The sequence below is a fragment of the Talpa europaea genome, assembly GCF_964194135.1.
Source record: "Talpa europaea genome assembly, chromosome: X".
Classification (NCBI taxonomy): Eukaryota; Metazoa; Chordata; class Mammalia; order Eulipotyphla; family Talpidae; genus Talpa; species Talpa europaea.
The window spans coordinates 96043650-96066259 of record NC_140081.1 but is presented as its reverse complement, the minus strand read 5'-3'; the positions used below and the strand labels follow the sequence as shown (position 1 = coordinate 96066259).

General features: G+C 54.1%; 1 protein-coding gene across 1 annotated transcript; it reads right to left on the bottom strand.

The window, feature by feature from the left end:
• Positions 1-9021: 9021 nt before the first annotated feature.
• On the bottom strand, positions 9022-21194 carry VBP1 (VHL binding protein 1; the record flags this gene model as incomplete). Its single annotated transcript, XM_084258809.1, has 6 exons — positions 9022-9092; positions 10678-10816; positions 12126-12224; positions 13160-13226; positions 19422-19546; positions 21102-21194. 6 exons carry the CDS (start codon positions 21192-21194, stop codon positions 9022-9024), a joined length of 594 nt encoding a protein of 197 aa, XP_084114935.1.
• Between the last annotated feature and the right edge of the window lie 1416 nt (positions 21195-22610).

Genomic DNA, 22610 nt, shown 5'->3' with positions numbered 1-22610 from the left:
GCCGGCTCACGAGAAGGCCTGGAGTCCTACATCAAGCCAGTGTCCCCCACCAGGGCTCCTCCCTGTAGTTGACTCCACCCCAGAAACTTGGGGTCCAGCCTGAACTCCGCACTTCCCCTCACCTCCCCTACCAATCCCGCTCTGAGGCACCACACACTCTATCTTCAAAACACATGCGAGTCCTTTCTCTCCCTCCCCACGGCCACCCCTCTGCCCACGCCCCATCAACTCGCTCCTGAACTACTCTGACATCTCCCCAACCGAGCCCCCTGCTTCTGCTCTGGTTCCCGGGACACGTTCACAAGTCAGCACAGTCTTGTCAACACAGGAAGCAGACCACTGCTAAGACTCACCAGGGTGCAATCTCACACATCTAGAGCAAAATCCAGCTAGGCCTCATGTTCCCACCAGGGCTGTGTGCTTGCTCTGGCCTCTGCCCACCTCTCCAATTCTGAGTTCCATGAACGTAAGAATTAGGGGCCTCCCTGAGGGCGTAGGGTTTCAGTCTCAGCGCCATCAAGCTCTCACCAGCCACTGCGGCCTGAGTGCGATCCCCGGCCAGGGAGCTGACCCATAGGGCGCAGCAGGCAGGCCTCGCCTGTCTCCCCGCTGCTCCCCTCAGCAGTGGATTTCAGTGGATCCGGCTGTTCTGCTCCTCACTCTGACTCTGGTGAATCCTCTCACCCTCCACACCTCTGGCCTGCACCCCAGTTCTTCTATGCAAAAAAAAAAAAAAAGGCAGACAGACACGCATCTTAATCCCGCAGCACTTCTCTAGCCCGGAGCCATCAGTTGCTTCCTCATCCCGCTTTCACCCAGTCACCCTGACTTAATGCACTTCAGTGCAATGCTCCGTCCTGAGACACACGCGATGCAGGCGCCAAGCTCTTCTCGTCCACTGACCTGGTTTTAAAGTTCTTTGGGCACTCCCAGCCAGCAACCAGCACCCCGCCAGCCTGTGCTGTGCCCAGACTTCGTCTCCCTCCCCACTTCTGCACTTGTGGTCAGCAGTTCCTAAGGGTAATGGCTGTTAAAGCTTTGGTCTAGTTCCTTCTAGATTTTTGACTTTTCAGAAGGTTGTTTGTTCCACTTGGTAGTTAAGGGAGTGAGATTTGCATTAAGCAAACATGAGTTCCAGCTGACACCCAGGTAGCACCTGAGTCTTCTTGACACCTGCATTACACGGATAACCACGGCCTTCAGCTCAAAGGGTCGTTGTGGAGATGAAATGAGGTGACCCGTTTGTTTCTCTATAATATTTGCAGCTCGCTCAAACCGCGCAGTCGTTTTCCAGAAGCCTGAAGGCAGGAGCAGCCTGTTCTTGCTAATTACTGCATCTCTCGGTCAAGCAGCGCCTGGTAGCCACTTGCTGCAGGCGACCAGGAGGAAAGTTAGTTCACACACTGCAAATGGCCCAGGCACAGAAGAGAGTTGGGTCCTTGATGCCATCAGGGCACAGATTCAACCATCCTGGCATAGCAACACAGCTCCTTCCATGAGATAGTGAGTCCCCTTTGAGCTTATGCCATGTTTCTACTTGTAGCTGAAAGTCTCCTGGCACCGCAGCACTGTGTTGTATGAACAGACGACAAGATGCAGCCAACCCGTTCTCACCAGCGGGCACCGGGCATATAGAGATTCGAGCCATTCTCCATGACTATCTGTGTGGACCAACTATGTCCTCAAGTCAAAATCCTAGAGGTGTAATGTACGCATCAAATATGCACTCTTCAAGTTGTGATAGAAGCGCTCAGGTTGCTGTGTACAGAGCTTTCACCAGATGCCCAGGAAGCCTGCGCAGTGCCTACGCTGTGTTACTGTCAATTTTTTAACTTGTTGCAAAGATGAGTGAACAGTAAATAGTTTAAATCTTCAGGTTTGGTTATCGGTTTTCTGTCGCTTATAGCCGAGACTAGTCCGAATAGAAAAAGGTTGACTTCTTTCTTACGAATTAGGAAGGTCTCCTTGTGTATGGAAGCTCTTTATCCACCACATAATAGGTTTTCACATCTTTCTGGCTTTAGCTTTAGTGATGGTGTTTGGTGGTGCATAAGTCTGTAATACTTAAGATTTAATCATCATTTGAAATGTTGTCTACAAGAAACTGGAAACGGTTGTGTCAGCGTTGCAGCTGTTGCTCTCCCCGTGACTGGCGCACTGAGAAAGGAGTCCGATGTGTAGGTTACAGAATTACTCCCAGCTCAGCTAACTGACCCTAGAGTCTGAAGTCTGTTCACCAGTGTCTGCTCATTGCAGTCAAGCCGGCCGGCCTCTGCACATGCACTCCGGGGCTGCCGGCTGAAGTTTCTGACGTGCGCTCACGCTTCAGAGCCGGCAGGCTTCCCGGTCCGTGCTCTCACTTTACAGTTCCCCGAACTGCTCGTCTGCTCCTGCCCTCACGCTGCGCTGCTTCAGTGGGATGGCTCCGAGCACGTCATCCCGTGACGAAGCCAAGGTGCCGTCCAGCCCAAGCCCACGGGAGGGCAGCCCGGCTGCAGGGTCACATACGGGCGCGGACGGTCACGGCGCACGCTGTGGATGTGCCCCATTTTCACTTGCAAACCGGCATGTGGCCCTGTTCCCCATCAGGCTGTGGATGGACTGATGCTGCCGGGAGGTCAGCGAGTCCGTCTCCCCTTCCTTCTCTGCATCTGCCAGTTCGTATAGCTGAAGTTTTAGCGACTTTCTGTTTATTCCTGTAACTTCTGCTGAGCTCCCTGGTGCTTTTGCTCACTGCAGGGTGTCGGACGCCGTGGCCTGACGGCTGCGTCTTGAGACCACACACCTTGCTCGACTCTTACTGCTGCAACTGGGCTTCCGCTTGCTCTCCCGCTTCTATGAGCATCATCCTCTACGAGCGACTTCCTCCTGCCCTCTCTCCTATCTCTACTGCATTTCCTTTTTCCCCTGACTGGAACCTGCAGTGCCAGGTCAGCAGCACGCGCCTTAGCCTGTTAATGTCATTGCTCAGATGAGCACATGTGTCCACGGGCGGCCACGTCTTTACACACCTAAGATAAACAACTCGTTCATGGCGTGTTTTTTAACTTTGTCAGGGTCTTTGCTTCTACATTCCTGTTTATGGCTGGCTGATAACAGCCTCGCCAGGAAAGCTGTGTTCACCCGAGTCGCTGCATGGAAATACGCTTGGAAACTTGTCGATCCAACATAGCGAGATTCTTATCGGGATTCTTCCCATGCCAAGTAATTTTCATTCTAATCTGAACACCTCGACTACCATGCAACCTGGGTCTTGTTCAAATTCTATCGAGAATGTTAGTTTTCTTTTAGCTGAAAATGTATCTGGGATGTTCGCTTCCGGTTCTGGCCTGGCCTCTGTGGGCTGATGTTCACGGCCCCAAGCTCCCCGGGGTCTTGCCTGTGTCCGCGCGCCACCCAGTGGCCAGTGTGGAAACTGGGCAACAGTGCAGCCTTGGGCTGGCCCTTGGAGGCGGGCTGGGGGGAGGGGAGCGGGGGGGGGGGGGACAGGCGGCCACCCCTGGCTTAATGAGGAAGCGCTTCCCAGGAAGGGGGAACCGTGAGCGCAGACAAAAATCTGGGCGTCAGTCTCTGCAGGCAGCACCTTCCAAACCAAGACTGGATCAGTTCCTCAAATACACACACTGGCAGCCTAAGGAGTAACCTGAGGACCCCCGAGCCCAGAAGAGAAGTCAGGCTGAGCAGAAACGGTACTTGGAGGTGAGAAAGATGGGCCCGGACTTTCCTGCCCCCGGAGCCTTCTCTGCAGAGGCCCTGGGCCGGGAAGGGGCTCTCGGACAGGAGCGGCTCTCGAGCCCAGGGCCTTGGTGGGGCTCCCCTCGGCCACCAGGCTCCTCTGGCCTGAAAGGGCCTGAAGCAGACCCGCTTCCTTGGCACCGACGCCAGTAACCACAGAGGTTGGCGAAGGCGGGCAGCTGGGCAAGGAGCGCGCCTGCCCGCGCCTCTGCTAGCCTGGAGCCTCGGGCGTGAGCTGAGAGCGTGAGTTACCACGTCAGGGACAGCAGGGAGCGGGCATTTCTGAGCTGGCAGAGTCCAAGTGAACAGACCTGGCAGGTCAGCACGGCGAAGCAGGATGGGCAGGGCCTGACAACAAGCACCAAGGAAGGGGCCACAACAGGCCACCAGGGCAGAAGTGAGGCCGCTAGGGCACTGGCAAGCCTGGGAGAGCACGAAGCAGCCGCTCTCAATAAAGATCAAGGCTGATAGTGACCCTGACCTGCCCCCAGCCCTGGCCTGCCCTTGCCCATGCCCGCAGCCCCTTGCTACTGGCGCTCGCAGTCTGTTTCTTCCGAGTTTGACATCGAAGGCCCTTAGGTTCATGTATCCTGAAGCTTCCTATTGTCCTCACTGCACCACATTCTAAATGACCTGTACTTCTAGTTTTGATTTTTTTTTTGACGTAAAAGTTACTGAAGTGTTCAATTTTGAAGTGCTTTGAGTTCTTTTCATTTGCACTATTTATCCATTCCTGATTGCTCTGACCTGCCTTCGCTAAGTGTGACAGGCATGATGTAAGCATGTCACAGGGACCTTCAGGCTGTAGAACATGCTCAGTCCATGTTCCCGGCCTCCCCCTCGCACTGCTGACCTGGTACCAGCTGACACGGCCACTCATCAGACACATGCTCTCAAAGGTTTCATCTGTCATAAATGACAGTCTTTATCAACGCAACAGGATCTTGTTTAAAATGTATGAAGGTGGGACGAAAAACAACTTTAACAAAACAGCAACTGAATAAAACTCCTTGTGCAAAGACCCTGGGGGGGGGGGCAGGACTCTGGAACCCAGCACATAGAAATAGATGGCAGTGAGAGGGCTGTGTGCCACTGCAGTCAATGCTCCGGACGCCCCACTGTCACTCTCTTCAGGGACGTGGTCTGGTCCAGCCTCTATGGGAAACACTATGGAAGTTTCTCCAAGTATTAAAAGTAGATCTACCACATGACGCAGCCATCCCACTCCGAGGTGTCCATCTGAAGAACACAGTCACCTGAGGGAGCAGGTGAACGACAATAGTCCAGCAGTGGAAACATCCTATGTGCCCAAAAGCAGATGCGTGGATCAGGCCTGCATACACAGCGGAACACTATTCAGCTATGAAAAAGATGGACTCTTGCCATTTGCAACAACATGGAAGGACCTGAAGATGACGCTAAGCGAGCAAGTCGGGAGAAAGACAGATCCTGGATGGTTCACTTGCACGTGCAACAAAGAAAGAGAGAAAATGCAGAACCACCCCCAGACATCTGACAGCAGAGGTGAGGCTCCCAGGGAAGTGGGAATGAGAGCAAGCAGGGCAGGGGCCCCCTGGTTGGTGGTAGAGAATTAGGGGCACTTGGCTGGTGGGTGTGGTGTGACATGCATTTCAAGCGTGAACCTGTGTCCATAAATACAGTATTGAAAGCCAATGCCACCTCAAAAGTAGTATTTTTTTTAATTAGTCATTAGCATGGGTGAGAAATGTTTCCTTCAGTTACTAGTTAATGCAGATTTCACCCCAAATCAGTTTGGGCCCAATGTACTGTCTGCACTGTCACCCTCTTTCCCTGTGGCCTGGGTGAAGGACGGGGCGGTGGGGATGACAGGGCCCAGGGAGGAAGGGTTTCAGGGCAGCTCCCGGCTCACCAGTCCGCCAGGCCCCAGGGTGGCCTCCCTCAGGCCTCATCTCCAGAGCCACTTCATTGCGTAGCCACTGGCCTGCCCTTTCCGCAGGACAAAATGCATCTCCACAGGCTCTGGCCAGAAAGTTGGTGAAGCCTCACCCTCAGGCCTCATCCCCTCAGGTAGCCAAGGGCCCAGCAGAGAAGGCAAAGGTGACCACAGCCCACTTTCTTTTTTGGAGTTGGCCAACACTTTATTTTTAATCCCGATGGCAGTAGCGGTTTGTTTTGCCTCGTCGTCTGTATTTTAGCCACACAGGACCCTGCATCCAGGGCTGTTCCCCCCGAAGCACCCACAGGCCACCAGCACAGCCCACGGCTGTCCGCGTTTCAATGCGGCGCCAAGTGGACACGGGAAGGCCCGGCCCGGGACGGCAGCACTGTGACCATCAAGGCTCCGGCAGAAGCAAGAAGCCACCACCCGATCCCATCCCGACGCGAGCTGGGCACGCAGCGGGGGCGGCTCTGCGGAGACGCCTCCTTTCCGAGTCCCATTTTCCCACTGGTGTCCACGGCTCTGACCCGGGGAGGAAGCTGACTGCACTGGCCTGAGCCCGAGCCCGAGGCGCAGAACCCTGGGCGCACAGGGCCCCGGGCCACAGCTCAGAGCTATAAAATCTTAGTTTACGCCTGAAAATTGTTCCCCACTGGCCTAAAAACTCCGCCTGCAATGAATGGCGTCACTTCGTCCACGGCATCGCCCCAGACCAGGAGGAAAGGGCTCCCCAGCAATGTCATCTTGAGATGTGGCAGCTACCTGCGCCCCCAGCCGACCGGGCTTCACCGGCTGTCCAGGTCTCTGAACATCAGCGCCTTCTGCAGCGGCAGCAATTGCCGCGGGAGCCGCATAAGCGCAGCCAGAAAAGGAAGAGGCCAATGGGAAACACGGGCGTGATGACCTGACGGCCCCCTTCTCTGAGGCAGAGAGCTGAGTGGGACTACGTTTCCAGCAGCTTCCTCTGCAAAGCCGCAGAAGGTGGAGCCGTGACCCCAGAGCCGAGCCGAGCAGCGCCTGGAAAACGCCAGGGGGAGGGGCTGCCCTTGAAGGGAAACAGCTGCTGGGGGCCACAGCCCGGGCTGCCCAAGGGCCCTGCCCTACTTGGGGTGCAGGGACTGTCACGAGGGTATGACGCAAGAGGCCCTAAGGCAGGGCGGCTCCTGTACCTGCCTGCACAGACTGGGTGCTGCTGTGAGGGTCCCCACGGAGGCAGTGTGCTCGGTGCCCCCCACCTCGTGACTTGCAGAGCAGGCTGCGGGCCTCCGTGCAGGTGAGGAGGGGAGGCAGCAGGGGGTGAGTGGTGCTTTGACAACCCCCTCCCCCTGCAGCAAACACGTTCTCACTTAACCCCAGAAAGTAAAACACTATCCTGACTCCATGATTCCATTTTTGGTGACCTGGTCTCGGGAAAAATTCTAAACACAGAGAAAAACTCTCACATGAAAATTTCAACTGAATTACTTTCTACTTGTGTTTTACCAAAATGTTTACCAGAGAAAATATTTTTAAAACCCAAGGTCTAACTGTGAATGGCAGCTTCCCCTCAGAATTCCTACCAAACCAGTAAAACTAGGTCAATGTGACAGTGCCATAAGCAAATGCCTTAGGCGAAGAAAGTAGGGTACAAATTATAGAAGACTATTTCTTTGTCTAAGACCCTATGCATATAAAAAAGAAATGGAAGATGTAGAAACATTAACGGGGACTGCAAGTAGAATCCAAATGTTTTTCCCACTTTCTGATTTTTCTTGAATGAACGTGTTGCATTTCTAACACATTTGCTGTTCAGCACCAAGTGCCATAGTCACGCTTTTGTCCTCTTAGGCTTAGAAGGACCCAGCGCTACTCCGAAAAGGTGAACCACTGCGAGAGAACCACGTCGCAGAAGCCAGATGCAGACACTTCTTTTATTTAATTAACAGCCTAGTACTGTTTCTGACGCAAATTCTGCTTTTATATTTGTTGACTACCCTAATTTCGTTCTTTGATTCCTACCTCTAAACAGCTATGTTTCTTCATATTCTTCGGAGTACCCAAAAATTCATATTCAGATTTTCATGGATATAAAATAAGATAAAGCCCTCTGAGCGCATGATTTCTGTCCTAACATCAACAGGAACATTTCGTACCCAAATATTTACCATAATAAAGTTTGGGGAAAAGTAGCACTTACAATATCTCAAAGATATTATAAGCTTCAAATTTTTAAACACTGGAGTTTAAAATTTTGAAAGCAAAACTGATCCAAGGAACATTGGTATCTTTACTATTTAACTTGGCAAATGTCTGCTTGTCTGAACTCCTGCTGAAGGAATCTTATGTTGTTTCTACAGGTGTAAGCAGCCCTGGGCCGCGCTAGCTATTTGCACAATAACCTTGACAAACATGGAAGCGTCAGAAAGAATAACAGGAAAACAGGTGCCAGTTTTGACTTCACTGCTTTAATAACATGAAATACACGTACAAAACACTGGACAAGTGTACTTGTCACGACACGGAGAGAGAATACGACCGTTATGTTTCCCAGAATGCGTAGCGCCTGCTACTGGCCTCCATGCCAACAGCTTTCCACGGGGAGTTTTCACTATTCCTATGAGGTTTTTTCATGAATAAAAAAGCTCACAACGCTTGTCAACCACTGAAGATTTATATTTATCTCAAGATTACTGTTCAGCTGCTTTGGAGAACTGCTAAGAAATACAAAACTGCCTCGAGTAAGAGTGACGTTATTTCACGGTGGCCAAGATCCCCCAACGGCTGGCATCGCGAAGACACTGCACATTAACACGGGGTAAGAAAAGGGTCTCAGCGGCCCTCGTGCTGTTCAGGAAGGCAAAGGACCGTTTCCTGAGAAGCGCACGAGAGCGTAACGTTCCGGCCAAGCAGTGATTCACGAGCCAGCAGAGCCCCACGTCTACCAAAGAAAAACAAGTTTGCAAACACTCAGAGCGACTTCTTCCTGCCTCTAAACTGGCCCCATCTCATCAAAGTGAGAGTAAAATGAGCCGCAAAGAAAAATGAAACTGCTAACGTGTCCAGAATTTAGCTTCTGCCGCAGACCTCACAGTTTTCGGCCATTTCGGCTAAGACTTTTACTACGACAGAGAAACATAACAAAATGAGGAAAGCAGCGTTTGCCGTGTTGGAGATGTGGGGAAAATAATACTGCTGATAGCATAAAGTGTTTGAAACTAATTTTGTTTTTATAAATAAATAAAATGATGTTTATGTTTTTTAAAAGTTTTAATTATTCTTGCTGTTAAAAAAAAATCACTGAAAATTCTATCAACCTTTCAGAATAAAGTTCGGGGTAGTTAAAAGAACAGGTTTGGAAAACTGAATCACATTTTTAATTGCCAGCATCATGCTTTGTTCTTGGCGGGGTCGTCTTTGTTTCTTCTTTTCACATCCCAGTTGTAAACCCTGGCCATGTCTGCAAGGACTGTCAAAGAAAATGCAAGGGCAATCCACACGCCCTGGACAGACACGATCCTCACAGGGCGCCGCCCCCGAGCCCGGGACTAAGTCCCGCATAGCCAAGACCTCGAGTCTGCAACCAGCAAGCGCGTTCTGCTCAACACCAGTCTGAAAGAGCCTCCCTCTGCCCATGCGACTTCCAAGGCCCTCGAGCCGTCTCTTGACAGGTGAGTGAACTTAATTCTCAGCAACTGGGCCTCTTACCCTCCCTGAGGCTGACCGAACTGTCAGCAGAAGCAGCGCCCACAGCCGAGGCCCGCAGTCTCCTCCCTGCCTCGTGTGTTCCGTGTTGTGCTCAAGGTCATCTGTGCCATGGCAAGCCCTGAGGAGTCGCCACATCACTAGTCACATGCCAAGCCCTGTTCAAGGCACGAGCAGGCCTGCCTTCCCCACTCATGCGCTGGCCTGCGCAATGGGTAAGGATGGCGCGCGAAGCCTGACATGCACAGAGCAACGGCAAAGCCCCAAGGGTCAAAGTGTCCAGATGCTCGAGTTGAAACAGGCAGAGTCAAAGGAGCGAGTGAGGGTCCGGGGCTATCGTTCCGGGTGGAGGGACAAAGACGAGACTGGCCGTGCATGTGACAAGGGCGCACTAAAGTGCTGTGCCCAGAGGAAGCACGAAGTGTAGCTCAGTGAGGTCGTGCTGGAAAGGGCTAGACAGGTGAGCCTAGGTTCTGGAAGGGCAGGGAAAGAGACTTGTGACTGGCCCCGGGAGTGCCTACAGGTGTCCGTGCCAGCTGACTCGGTGGGGCTAGGGACTGCGTACAGAGACGAGAGACAGGTCAGAGAGGAAAGGCAAAGCACCAGCCCAACCCGCCAACGTGCCCCCCAGAACCCCCCAGCCTCATCCTGCTGCCCACCCCCCACACGACCTCTGAAGTCTGCCGCAGTTCTCTCTTCTCCAAGTCTTCTCTGACCCGAGTCCAGCTTCCCTCCATCCTTCCCTAGCTTTCCACTTCCCTGGCGGTGCGTACACGAGTGTATCCTCTGCTCTGAAGCGCTCAGCTACTTACTCTCCAAGTGCAGTTCCAACTTTACGAGACGCGGCACCGACGCCCCAGCAGATGTCCCCGACGCCGCGCAGCACAGCGGCAGAACACAGGAGGCCCTTAATAAATGCCCGTGGAGCCAAACCGCTTAACTAGGCATGAAGGCGTCTTCAGAAACTATCTGAACTGCTGTTTCCACCCCTTCCACCCCTTCCACCCCGGGGACTGCAAGTAGAATTTCAATTTTCTGATTTTTCTTGAATGAACGTGTTGCATTTCTAACACATGTGCTATTCAGCACCAAGTGTCAGAGCCATGCTTTTGTCCTCAGGCTTAGAAGGACCCTACGCTACTCCGAAAAGGTGAACCACCGTGAGAGAACCACATCGCGGATGCCAGATGCAGACTCATGTAAGAATTCCAGGCATGTTATGTATCACCCTCATAAAGTAAAGTGGCACACGGACCCAGAGGAAGCTCCTCACCAGAGCAACGAACCCAGAACACTGCTCTCCTGTCCTCCTTTTTCGCTTACTTTTTAAGAAAGGATACTGACTTCTGTGGTAGTAAACTGATCGCGAAGAAAGTCAAGGTCTTCCTCAAGAGAATCGAGATTCTTTGTGGCAGTTGATAAGTTCTTTTCCAACAGTGCCTGTGCTTCGTCAATGTCATACTCAAGCATCACATTCGCCTGAAGAGAGAAGGCCCGGTGGTTAGTGAACACTACAGGCCTGACAGGCTAGAAAAGGCTCTCAGACCATAGACTGCGGGCACAGTGAGCAGCCGGCCTTGCGTTTACACTCCGGCCCACCGGTGCACAAGCAATCGTGACAGAGCACACGGGCTGCAAAGCCGCAGGTTAGGGAACTTCCAGACTCGTTTGCGCATCTGTAACACTACCTGAGCGGGAGAAGATATTACACTCCCAGTATCATCTACTCCTCGGAACAACCCCAGTGAGGTGAGGTACCTTCTGCAGTTAACTGGAGGCCACGCAAGGCCCAGTCGCGGAGCTTGCACAGCTACTGAGCTAACAGGCATGAGGAGAACCCACGTTCCATGTCAAATTCCATCAGGACCCAGTGGTGTTAACATCACTGAGTGAACTTAAACAGTTCTTTCTGAACTTGAGAATCACTTCAGTATCTACATTTGGCCAGGGCAGAAAAACAGCTTTCCTCATTTGACAAACGGCTTTTAAAAATGACTCAAAGGGTCCATGTGAAGGCCACCGAGACAACACAGAGGCATCAGGCAGAAGCAGGTGCCCCGTGAGCACTTGCAAGTGCATAGATGACCAACTGCACAAGGATTAGAAAACCAAAGATTCAGGGCCTCCCTGGTAGCACAAGGGGTTAAATGTCAGCACTGTGAATCTGTCGGCAGCCACTACAGCACAAGTTCCATCCCCGGCCAGGGAGCTGACCCACAGGACACAGCAGACCTCTCCTGTCTCCCTGCTGCTCCCCTCAGCAGTGGATTTCAGTAGATCCGCCTGTTCTGTTCCCCACTCTGTCTCTGGTGAATCCTCACACACACCCCAACACCGCTGGCCTGTACCCCAGTTCTTACATGCATAAATAAATAAATCTTAAAAAAAAAAAAAAGAAAGAAAACCAAAGATTCAGCAACTCGATGAAGCACAGGTCCCCCTGGCTCCTCACAGCCACTTTCTATTGCTTCTCATTTTGCTTTTCAGGACACAGAGCACAAAGCCAGGAGAGCACAGACAAGGTCTGTGATGGGGTCAAAAAATGGGCTCCAACCTTAAGTGTAGAGCCCTCCTAGAAGGAACTCTTATGGGGAAGAAACAGCTATCTGAGGCCCAGCAGGGGTATAAATACTGTATCTGTACTCAGAGATTCAAAATAACTTCAGGGAGCAGACCCGGGCACATCTTCATGACAGTCATCATGACACTCCTGTCAGTCACGTTTTGACAGGAAGCAGAACACTGGCCTCATCCCCGCTAGTCACAGGGAGGGGAACGCTGTACTTACCCCCAGCCAGAGGCACACTTTATCGGTAGGAGGGACGGAGGCCTTGCAGTACAGGTTGTCCGCCAGTAAGAACCTGGTCTCCAGCGCACTGGTCGACTCCTTCAAAAAAGTGACAGGACTGTGAACAGGCCCGTGAACAGGCCCGCACAGCACCAGGCTTACAGGGAAAGCACGGGCCGAGCCACAGCGGCAGACAGGTGCAGGCGGATACCTGCCACAGCGCGTGGCTCGGCTGCTCATTAGGTGCGGACTGGGCATCGCTTAGCCTCTCTGTGCCCCACGTTCCTTTCCCGTAAAACTGAGGTAAGAGGAAGAGTCCCTACAACTCTGAAGGCTATGACAAGCAGTGTGTGTGTGCGTGTGCACACCCCACGCCCCCCATGCCCTGGCGCACCCACAGTCGGCCATGAGCATTACTTCAGCAGTGCTTCACGCTCGGCCAGTTGTCTGGAGTCTCTCCCGTGCATACCACACATTATACACCGAAGGGTCGGTGCTCACCAGCCAAGCAGTAGATCACACACGTGCTGTCTTTACACACAACAGCTTTACAAAATCTAATCTGCAGCGCCTGGCTTTATTTAACAAGTATTGGATGAAACAGTCTCAAATTCAGTGCTGCCACTAACTAGCTACACAACACAGTTGTCAGGTGTGACTTCTCAGTAACTGTTTCTTTAACATGGAAATGAGAACCACCTCTATGAGTCTCGGACTCCTTAGTCTGAGGGGGATGATAAACAGCAAGCCCTTAGACGCTGCTACCTCAAAAAAAGACATTGCCTTTTCACACCCAAAATAATTTCAGAGGGCACTAAACTTTTGAAAGTAAAGTAACCCGAGATCTGAGGCCTTAACTTAAACCTGAATTTGGGGGAAGCCACGAGGTCGCACTCCTCCGGGAAGCCCACTGTGTGACGCCAGCGCATGTGCTCAGGAGGCAGAGCCCCAGCATCAGGGTCAAGGGCTAAAGGAAGCCCCATTTCTGCCCAAGTATTCTGGTTCATGCGTATTTACAAACAAAATGTACTTACTTTTTTCTTCTGCATGTATTTTAGAATTTCTAAAGTCTGCTTAATTTCCGGAATCTGCCCTTTGAGCCTATGAAAAAGAAAAAGGGTTAACTTGGTAGTTTAGAGGCAAAAGGCAAACCCCAGCCCTAACTGCCCAAAACCAGAAAACGGATCAAGAACATGGTCTATAGACACAATGGATCACAACAGATAACCCGGGCCTTCTGCAGCAGCGTGGGTGCAGCTGGAGGGATGACGCTTAGTGGAGTCAGTCAGGAGAAAGTGAAAACGGTGCTGTCACTTCCATGCAGAGCACAAGGAAACTGAGCAAAGGCTCAGGAGAAAGAAGAAGCCAGCAGGCTGAACACAGAGCTGAGGCCTCCGGCGGGGGAGGGACAGTGGGGACAGAGCGCGGGGGCTGGTGCTAGGAGAACTGTGGGGCCGCCACCTGAGGGGAGAAGTCAAACTGTGCAAGAATGAACCACACTGAGCCGGAAAGCACAGACATGATCAGCACCGGCGCTGAACCGTGCGGCATGGCGGGTGCCAAGAGCAGATGCAGCGACGCCTGTCAAGCTTGGGGCAACTTCTCTGACGTCACGGCGATGAATGCTAGTCTCTTTTCAAGTAACGTAACAATTGCTCTTAAAATTATGACTGGATCATTGGCCTGAACACGAGAAATTGAAAGAAAAAATGACAGGCACAATGAGACTGATCAGATGCAAAAGGAAGTTACAGCTACTAGGGAAACCACTGAGATGATTGCACCGCTGCATGCATGCGCACGCGCAGACACACACATAGAATCTAGACACGGACCATATGCCCTTCCACAAAAATTCACTGAAAACAGACCACAGACCTCAATGTAAAATGCAAAACTACAATGCATGTACTCGTCAAAACCAGTAAAATGGATGAAACCAGTGTGACCCCTGGCAAGCTAACACACCAGGGCCCCGGCTGGTGAAGGGGCCTTTCTCCACTCTCTGCTCAACATTGCTATGAACCTAAAACTGCTGTAAAAAAAAAAAAATCCCGTTAAAAAATGTGAAAACGAAAACTATGAGCGACTGATTCCCAGATGAAATAAACTTCACTATCAAGAATATAAGATGAAAAATTAAGGGGAAAACACTCAAAGTCACTTAGAGCAAAGGAGGAAACATTTTTGTCGCTGAGCTTCAGCTGTTTTTTTCTGGTGATGAGATGCCATCCTAGGCTTTTGAGGGTTCTGCATGGAGGTAACAGTTGAGTCCCTGTCAAATTCTAATGCAATTTGTAAAAAAACACATCCAAATACAAAGTGTCTACCCAAGAACATAAACAGTCATTTGAAGGGAAATACGCACTCCTAGGTCCCCTGCAGCCCTATTTACAGTAGCCAAGTTATAGAAACAACCTAAGTGCCCCAAAACAGATGATGGACCAAGAAGAGGTGGTCTCTCTACACAGTGGAATACTACTCAGCTATGAAAAAGGAGAAACCTGCCGTTTGTGACATGGATGGAACTGGAGGGGCTGTGCCAAAAGCACATGAGGGAGGGAGGAGGAGAAAAGTGAGTACTGATGGTGCACTTACATGTGGGCACAGAGAGAGCAGACAGGGTCAGGTGAGGGCGAGCCAACAGCAACCCTAAAACCTGACTAAAGAACTCAGGCTTCAGGTTAGGGACAAAGCCAGGAGGGAGCACAATGGCCTGTGGTGGAAGACTACGGTTTTTGGGTAGTGGGTAACTACACCCAAAGGGAGAGCTCCTACACCTCTAAAACACATTGTAAACCAATGTCACCTCAGTAAAAAAACAACAACAAAGCTGTGATTCCTGCAGAATTCATCACCAGACACACTGGAGAGCAGCATACAGGCAAAATTTAAATATGATCATGAAAACGCACTTATTGCATCATACAAAGAAGCTAGTCACAGCATGTGCAGCAAGCTGGCGGGCAGACGTGATTACATCCTGTGCTACTGACCTGGCAGATGTGTTAGATGTAAAGACAGCGATCAGATAATACAATCCAGCGAACAGTCTAGAAATACACTTAGCATTGGCTTGTTTTCTTCCAGAGCCTGCAGGCTAATGGCCTGTGAACTCTGAGTAATTCAATATGGATGCTGAAGTGCTCTCAGTTTTGCTTCTCTTTATATGATTTATTGATACAGGTAAACGCCAAAAAGCATAGAGGTTCATCTGTAAAATGCCTGGTACACACCTAAAGAGTGCGTTGGGATCAAGTTATTCTGGTCATGGGGCTGGTGTCTGTGGCGTATGGACAAACACCACGGTGACAGTGTCACGAGGTGTGTGGATGAGTCAAGCAGCTGTGACCCCAGCCACCTTAGGACCCAGATCACCAAGGCCCCGCGCACGTCCCAGCAACACACCCTCCATGTTCACTGCTGGTTTCTTGGTTCGATATAAATGGTCTCATGTCGTCTGTACTTTTCTGGGGTTTGATTTGTTGACTAAAGTAGGTTCCTAAGATTTATTCATTTCACTCCACATAATATTCAATTATGAATAACACAACTTTGTTGTTCCATGACCAATGGAAATCTCTAGGTCCCCTACCCAGGAGCGAGCAGGGTGACAGCAGCTTAGGAGGGAAGCAGATTCAAAAGGGGACTAAGATCGAGACAGAACTTGCTAGCCATGTCTTGTTCTCCCTCGACGTGGCCCTGGGTGGTCACAGAACCTGAGCTCAGGCGGGCAGGGGCAGGGGAGGAGGCAGGCGGGGCCGAGGAACAGAGAACCGAGGAACAGAACCGGCAGCTCCCTCTCCCCACCCCCACTCAGAGGGGACTACAGGGAAGCCCAGCGCAGGCACGAATCCCCCAGAGACCAAGGGACCTGGTCAGGGAAAGGAGCAGCTGCATCTGCCCCCCACCGAGAGGGCTTTCAATCACCCCCATTCCCACCAGAAATGACTGCTGTCCCCAGGGACTATGAGCTGAAGGGAAAAGGAAGGAGATAAGGTGCTAACTGCCACTGCAATGAGATAAAGACAATAATCTGAACCACCTCTATCAGAGGAAATGAAAGCCTACAAGAGGACCCTAGAGAAAGTACTTTAAAACCTTCAGGGAGCGGACAGGATACAGGTATTGTGAAGAAACAAGCAGCTGTTCGAAGAACCAAGCTAACTTCTAGCGTAAGAGACGCGATGGTTGAGTGAAGCGTTCACGGCTACACCTCCAAGTGCCGGGGCCGGGCAGCGGGAGAGGAAATGCTGCGGCAGCCAAAGAGCACCCAGCCCAGGAGGAGAGCCGGGGAGAGCGAGAATGTGATAAACACAAAATGTCCAGTTTAAAAAAGAGAAAAGGAGTAAGAGTCACATGCTCAAGAGAAGACCACCGCAAAGATAACCATGAAATAGCAACGAGCTTTCACGTAGCTGGAGGGACGGTGACAGTCAACACGACTTGTCAGGCTGGAGCCACCAGCTGCCAAGCAGGCACAGCAGGCGCGAAGTTCTTCGGCTGCACAGCTGGTATCACAGGGCGCCGGGAAAGCCCAGAAAAAATGAAAGGGGAAAAACCCGGAAAAGGCTTTGGGTTGAGCAGTGAGAACTAGAAAAAAGCAGGTCTTGTGAGACTCCAGCTGCGGCCGAGTTCACCGACACCAAGTGAAAGAGCCTGGAACAGGGCTCAAGGGGTCAAGGCTGGTAGACGTCCAGCTCCTGGCAAAAGCAACGTCCTCTGAGGGAAACCACGCAGGTGTCCAGTGACAGAAACTGAGGGGCAGTTAAGCGCCACAGACGCGTGACGGAGCGAGGCCAGCAAGCACGGTCTCCGCGGTGCCAAGATGAAGAGCCCCTCAACAGACTCAGCGGCCACAAGCCCGCGGCCCGCACACGGAGGCCTCCCGTGCGAACAGGACCAAAGCCGGAGCCTGGGAGAGACAGACCAGAAAAGCGTCAGGCCAGGAGGGCCCAGGCAGCGGGAGGCACCCCGCAGAGCGACTCTGGCCGACACCCGTGCGGAACAAGAGGCCAAGAGGCCCTCAGGCCGGAGCACCGAGATCCCCCGGGAGGCAGCAGGGAGGAGTTCGGCATCAGCAGGCAGCACCCCGGTGAGAAGTCTTTCCCAGGAATCGAGAAGGAAGGAAAACTGCCAAATACATCTCACGAGGCCGACATCACACGAACGCCGAGTGCACACGCAGACAACACGCAAAAGAAAACTACAGACCAACCTCCCAACGAGCACGGATGCAAAAATCCTGTCCAAATCCCAGCACACCGAGCCCAAAGCCGCCTCAAGGCTCATACGTGCGAGGGTGACCGAGGGTGACCGCCCCGGGGACTCGAGAAGGGCTCAGCAGCCAAAAACCAATCAATGTAACTCACCACATCACAAAAAAAAAAAAAAGCAAAGCCGCGTGATCCCGTCAGCAGATGCCGAGAATGCACCTGACGAAGCCCAACGCCGACTTATGGTGAAGGCGCGGAAACTCGGGACAAGAGCCACACAGCTCGACAGAGCAAAAGCCCCGTATGATGACCGCACAGCTGCTACCAGGCGCGCCGGCGGGAAACAGAGCGCCTTCCCCAGAAGGTCTGGAACAAGACTCCGGTCCACTCTCCCCGCTGCTCGTCTGCACAGTCCCAGGGTCCCAGCCAGGGCGACGAGGCCAGGGGAAGACAGACCAGGAGCTCACGCAGGGATAGGAGCAGTGAGGTGAGCGCCATTTGCAGAGGATGTGAAGCAGCAGGTTTCAAAATGAGCACGCAGAAAGCAGTAGTCCCTACACGCACACAACCAGGCTCCAGAGGGCGAGCCTGAGGCGCCCGCAAGGGGAGAACCCTCCCGCAGCCACTTCCAGCAAGGAGCACCGGGAGGGCACCAGCCCAGGAGGACTTGGCCCAGACAGAGGCAGGAGAAGCGCACGCTCCGCCGCCCGCAGGGAACAGCAGGGAACAGACAGTAGCACTGAGCAGTGCGCAGACGACTGGGCGTGCCCTGCCTCTCAGCGCAGGAACAGGGCACAGAGCAATGAAGTGGCAGCGCCCCCCAAATCCAGCCTGAATAGGATCAAGAGCATCCACCTACGGCGAACGGACATAGGAACATGTTTCCAAGCCCCAATGCTGACACAGAGCAACACAGTTCTGGGTGGAAGAAAAACAATCAAGCCTGGAGAACAAAACAGCCCCAGGGCATCTCCGGTGGGCGGAACTACCTCTTCCCTGGGACATAGGCTGCGCTGAGCTCCAGGGAAAACACTGTGAAGTCGGATTTTATTAAAATTAAATGGCACCAAGACCGCGGAAGAGTGGGTTAAGGAGTTAAATATAAAGAGCAGCACTTTTAAAAGATTCAGAAGAAAACACGGGGTTGTGCTTGTCAACACGGCACGCAGGGCAGGGTCTTGAAGAGGCTCAAAAAGCGAAAACTGGCGAAGACGCGGGAACGGAGACCTATTCGTCAAGACACCACAAGGAAGGAAGGAGAGTCATGAAGGGAAGAAAAGTCTCTCACGCGCACGACCTGCGAGTCCCAGCCCTGACAGATGAGCAGCTGCTGTTCGAGTGGGCAAACCCCGCAGAGCCTGCACAGGTGGCGTCTTGGCGCCCCTGACCACACGCAGCTCTGCGCCGCCATGCCTCAGTTCATGCTCGCTGTTCATTTGTCTCCTTCACATTTCCACTTGGATGTCAAAAGGCTACGCCACCGAGTCTGGGACTGCACCCCTGCCCTTCCCCAAGCCTGCTGCGCCCGCATTCTCCTCTGAGGACCGCGGCCCCCTGCTTCCAGTAGCTCCGACGAGCTGTACCCCTAGGGGGAGTACCCTCTTCGCCCAAACACTATCCCATACCCCACCACTAGTGTTCACGGGCTGTGATGCAGGTTTACCCCCGTTTCAGTGTTGAGGTGCATGTTCTCCCTAACACCTCCCTGCAGGGGACCTCTCCTTTTTAATGTTCTGTTTACAGTGAAAACAAACTGCCACACTCAGGCCACTTGTACCACGGGAAGTGCAGTGCACAGATAAGGAAAGTGCAGGATTCCCACATGCAGAGCAGCACTCACAGGGCAGTTCGAAGGTTCTTTCCAAAACGGTGGCACCCTGCAAGCTGCTGATCCTTCAGTGGGCCTGCCCCCACCCCACCCATCCCTGATCTATACACCTGCAACCTCCCAGTCTGCACCGCCTGCAGCGCCCGCAGGTGCTGGGAGCCTGTGGTTGCCCTCAAGGTCACACCCTGCTGCTGTGACTCAGAACTTGGAGGTCCAAGAGGAGGGCAAGGCCCCTGGGATTTTCACACCTACCTCCTCTTCTTTTGGGCAAGGTTGAGTTCCATGAACTTATACTTCTGGTACTGCTCATCCAGCTTCTTCAGCACGGCGTCCGCAGTCTCGTTCCCAGGCTGCTTCATGAACGAGTCCACGTCTTCCTGTAATGCAGAAACAACACATGTCGGGCTTCCCTGGTGGCACAAGAGTTGACACAACCTATGAAGCTGTGCGCAGCCTCTGCAGTACAAGATCGATCCCCGGCCAGGGGGCTACCCACATGGTGCAGCAGACCTCTCCCGACTTGCCCACTGCTCCCCTCAGCAGTGTATTTCAGTCATTCTGCCTGTTCTGTTCCCCACTGTGTCTCTGGTGAATCCTCTCATCCCCCACACCTCTGGCCTGCACCCCAGCTCTTGTATGCATAAATAAATGTTTAAAAAAAGAAAAGAAACAACATGTGTCAAGTCCTGGAGCTCACACCTGAGTCAGACTTTTGACTGCGTCGCCTTTATGTTTAAAACCTGAGAAAATGCTTTTGCTTTTCTCCAAAGGGTTGTGTTTAGGTAATAAGTTAGAGACCCACCATGCACACTCAGCACACGGCCACTTACCCTGGCCATCCCTCTTCTCCCTGCGCCTCTAGGGAAGGAAGATGACCTCGCAGGCGTCTGCACTCCAGCCGGGAACACCCCGAGCTGGGCTGCAGGTGCAAGGGACTGCACACACATGTGACCCAAAAGTGCACTTTATCGCTTACGTGTTAGCTCGACAGGCCGGGCCAGAGTGCCAGGCCTGTCGCAGGCCACCTCAAGGGCCTAGGAACTGAGGTAGAGCGAGCCCGACGAGCACACAGAAGCAAAGAAACGCTGAGGGTGAGCAGCGCTGCTCCCCCAGGCGGCGCCGCACGAGCGGTCCTCAAAGAAGCGGGGCGGGAGGGGGGCGAGAAGCGGGACAGGGTGCGGGAGCCCCAGGGACCATCGGAGACCTCCGCAGAGAGCGGTTCATCCCGCCGACTCCGCACGCACCGGGAGGCGCAATGCACTCAGCCAACGGGCAGCTCCGTCCGCGGAGGAGGCGATGCGGGCACGCGGGCGCGGCTCGGGGGCCAAAGCGAGCAGCTGAAGAGAGCGGCGCAAAGGGGTGACCGACGCGCGGGCAGAGGCCTAGCATTGCCCAGAAAGCGGGGCTCAGGCGGAGGCATGGCGGGAGGAAGCGGGGCACGCCCCGCGATGCGGGTCCACCCAGAGCCGCAGGAAGATTCCGCGTCGAGTCCGGCAGCTCAGCCGAGCCGCGCGGGGAAGGCGGGCGCCCGCGGGCCGGCGGGTTCGCTCCCGTTACCCGACGTGCTACCCGCCGCTTTGGGCAGGGCCGCGGGCTGCGGGCGCCCGCCTGCTCGTCGGGCGTGCGCTGGGCTGCCCCACCGGGGCCGGGAGACGCGTGGGCCTCCGCGGCGTGCCCCGAGCGCGCACTGCCGGCTCTCCGGAAGCTGCGGGAACGCGGGGTCGCGACCGGGTGCGGTCAGGAAGCGGCGGCGTCGGACCGCAGCCTCCGCGGCGGAACAGGACCTCCCGGGCCGGCGCGCCCGCGGCCCCCGCCCGCTCCGCGCCCCTTCCCGGGGCCGTCTCGGCCGCCCGGCCTCCGCCGTGTCCACGCCCAGCCCCGGACCCGACCGCGGCTGGGGATCCGCCTGCTCCGCGCCCGCGGGCGTCTTACCACAAACACGGCCTCGGGGATGCCCAGGTGGAGCCGCCGCCCGCTCCCGGCGGCCGCCTCGCCCAAGCTGCAGCCGTCCCTCGCGGCCGCCATGTTAGGGAAGCCGGCGCGGGACTCGGGGCCTCGCCGCCGCCGCGCCGGGGCTCCCGGATTGGCTCGCCCACACCCGCAGGCCCGCCCCTCCTTGCAGTCTGCGCGTTCATTGGCCCACGGCAGTCACCGCCCCTTCGCCCCGAATCACCGTCCGAGGGTGGTGATTGGCAGCACTCAGGTGAGTGACAAGGGAGGAACGGCGGCGCCGGAGTAGCGGACTGCGCGGAGGGGCGGACGAGGCCGGGCGGAAATGGCGCTGCCGGGCCCGGGGCAGGTGCGCGGGGTCGAGCGCCCTGGCCATCGAGGACTAAACCGAAACCCCGGCCCAGACCAGACAGCACCGCCCAGGCGGCCTTCGCAGCGACCCGCCCCCCGCCCCCCTCAGTGACATACGGGCAACCTGGGACACTGAGGGCGAGGCCAGCGGGAAGCCCCGGGGCCGCGGCTGCACCCGCACTGGGGCCCCCAGCCTTGTTGGCCCGGCAAACCCGCGAGCGTGGTAGCTGGCCCTAGGCCAGTCTCGGGGTCCAACACTGGCCTCACTCCACGAAGCACCCCGCCCCCTTTCCCCAAACCCCTTTGATGAGCATGTCCCCCCAGGCCGAATTCAGAAAGCTCCCAGCTTCTGCCCAAGCTCCGCGCACCCGGGCTCGACAGCAAATGCATCCTCCAAACCTAAGGACTTCCCTGCTGTCCATTCTGTCGTCCAAGCACCGTCTTCGTTCCTGCCTCGGTTTGCAATGCAGACCTCCACCCCCTCATGGCCCTCGGGAATCAAGGACATAGGTATGACACAGCCACATGCTCAGGGAGTTTGTCCCCAGACTGAGACGACAGTCCTCACACCCCTTCCCAACTTTCCCCCCCACACACGTTCACGCACAGACAAGGCCTTACAAAATGCCCCATTTGTAAGGTAAGCTAAATGTTGGAGTAGCCAGGTGTGGGGTGCAAAGGCAGCTTAGATGAAGGCTCCAGCCCAGTTCCGTGTCTTAATGAGAACAATGTGCAGGCAAGGCCCATGCTAAACATTCCATGGGCTTAAGTGTGTCAAACAGCTAATAAGTACCTGTCACACAGACCAGAGAAGTGGTTTTACATTATCTTGTTTCACCTAAGGTTCCAACACCCTTCCTGTCCACTCCCCATCAGTGCAGTCCTTATGAGTTCAGAATCACAACGATGTCAAAGAACAGCCTGAGAACCCGAAGAAATGAAGCCATGTGTGTCATGATCCTGCCCCAGGGAACCAGGACCCCAAAGCCATCTGAATGCTGAGGCAAAAAACATGGCAGGCCTGTCCAGCCACAATTATGCGGTTGCCAAAGGGACGCTTTGGCTCGCAAAGTACAACACAATCCTGGTTCGTGCTGACTAGTCTGGACAGTCATTAGTCCCCAACCTAGGTCGGGCCTC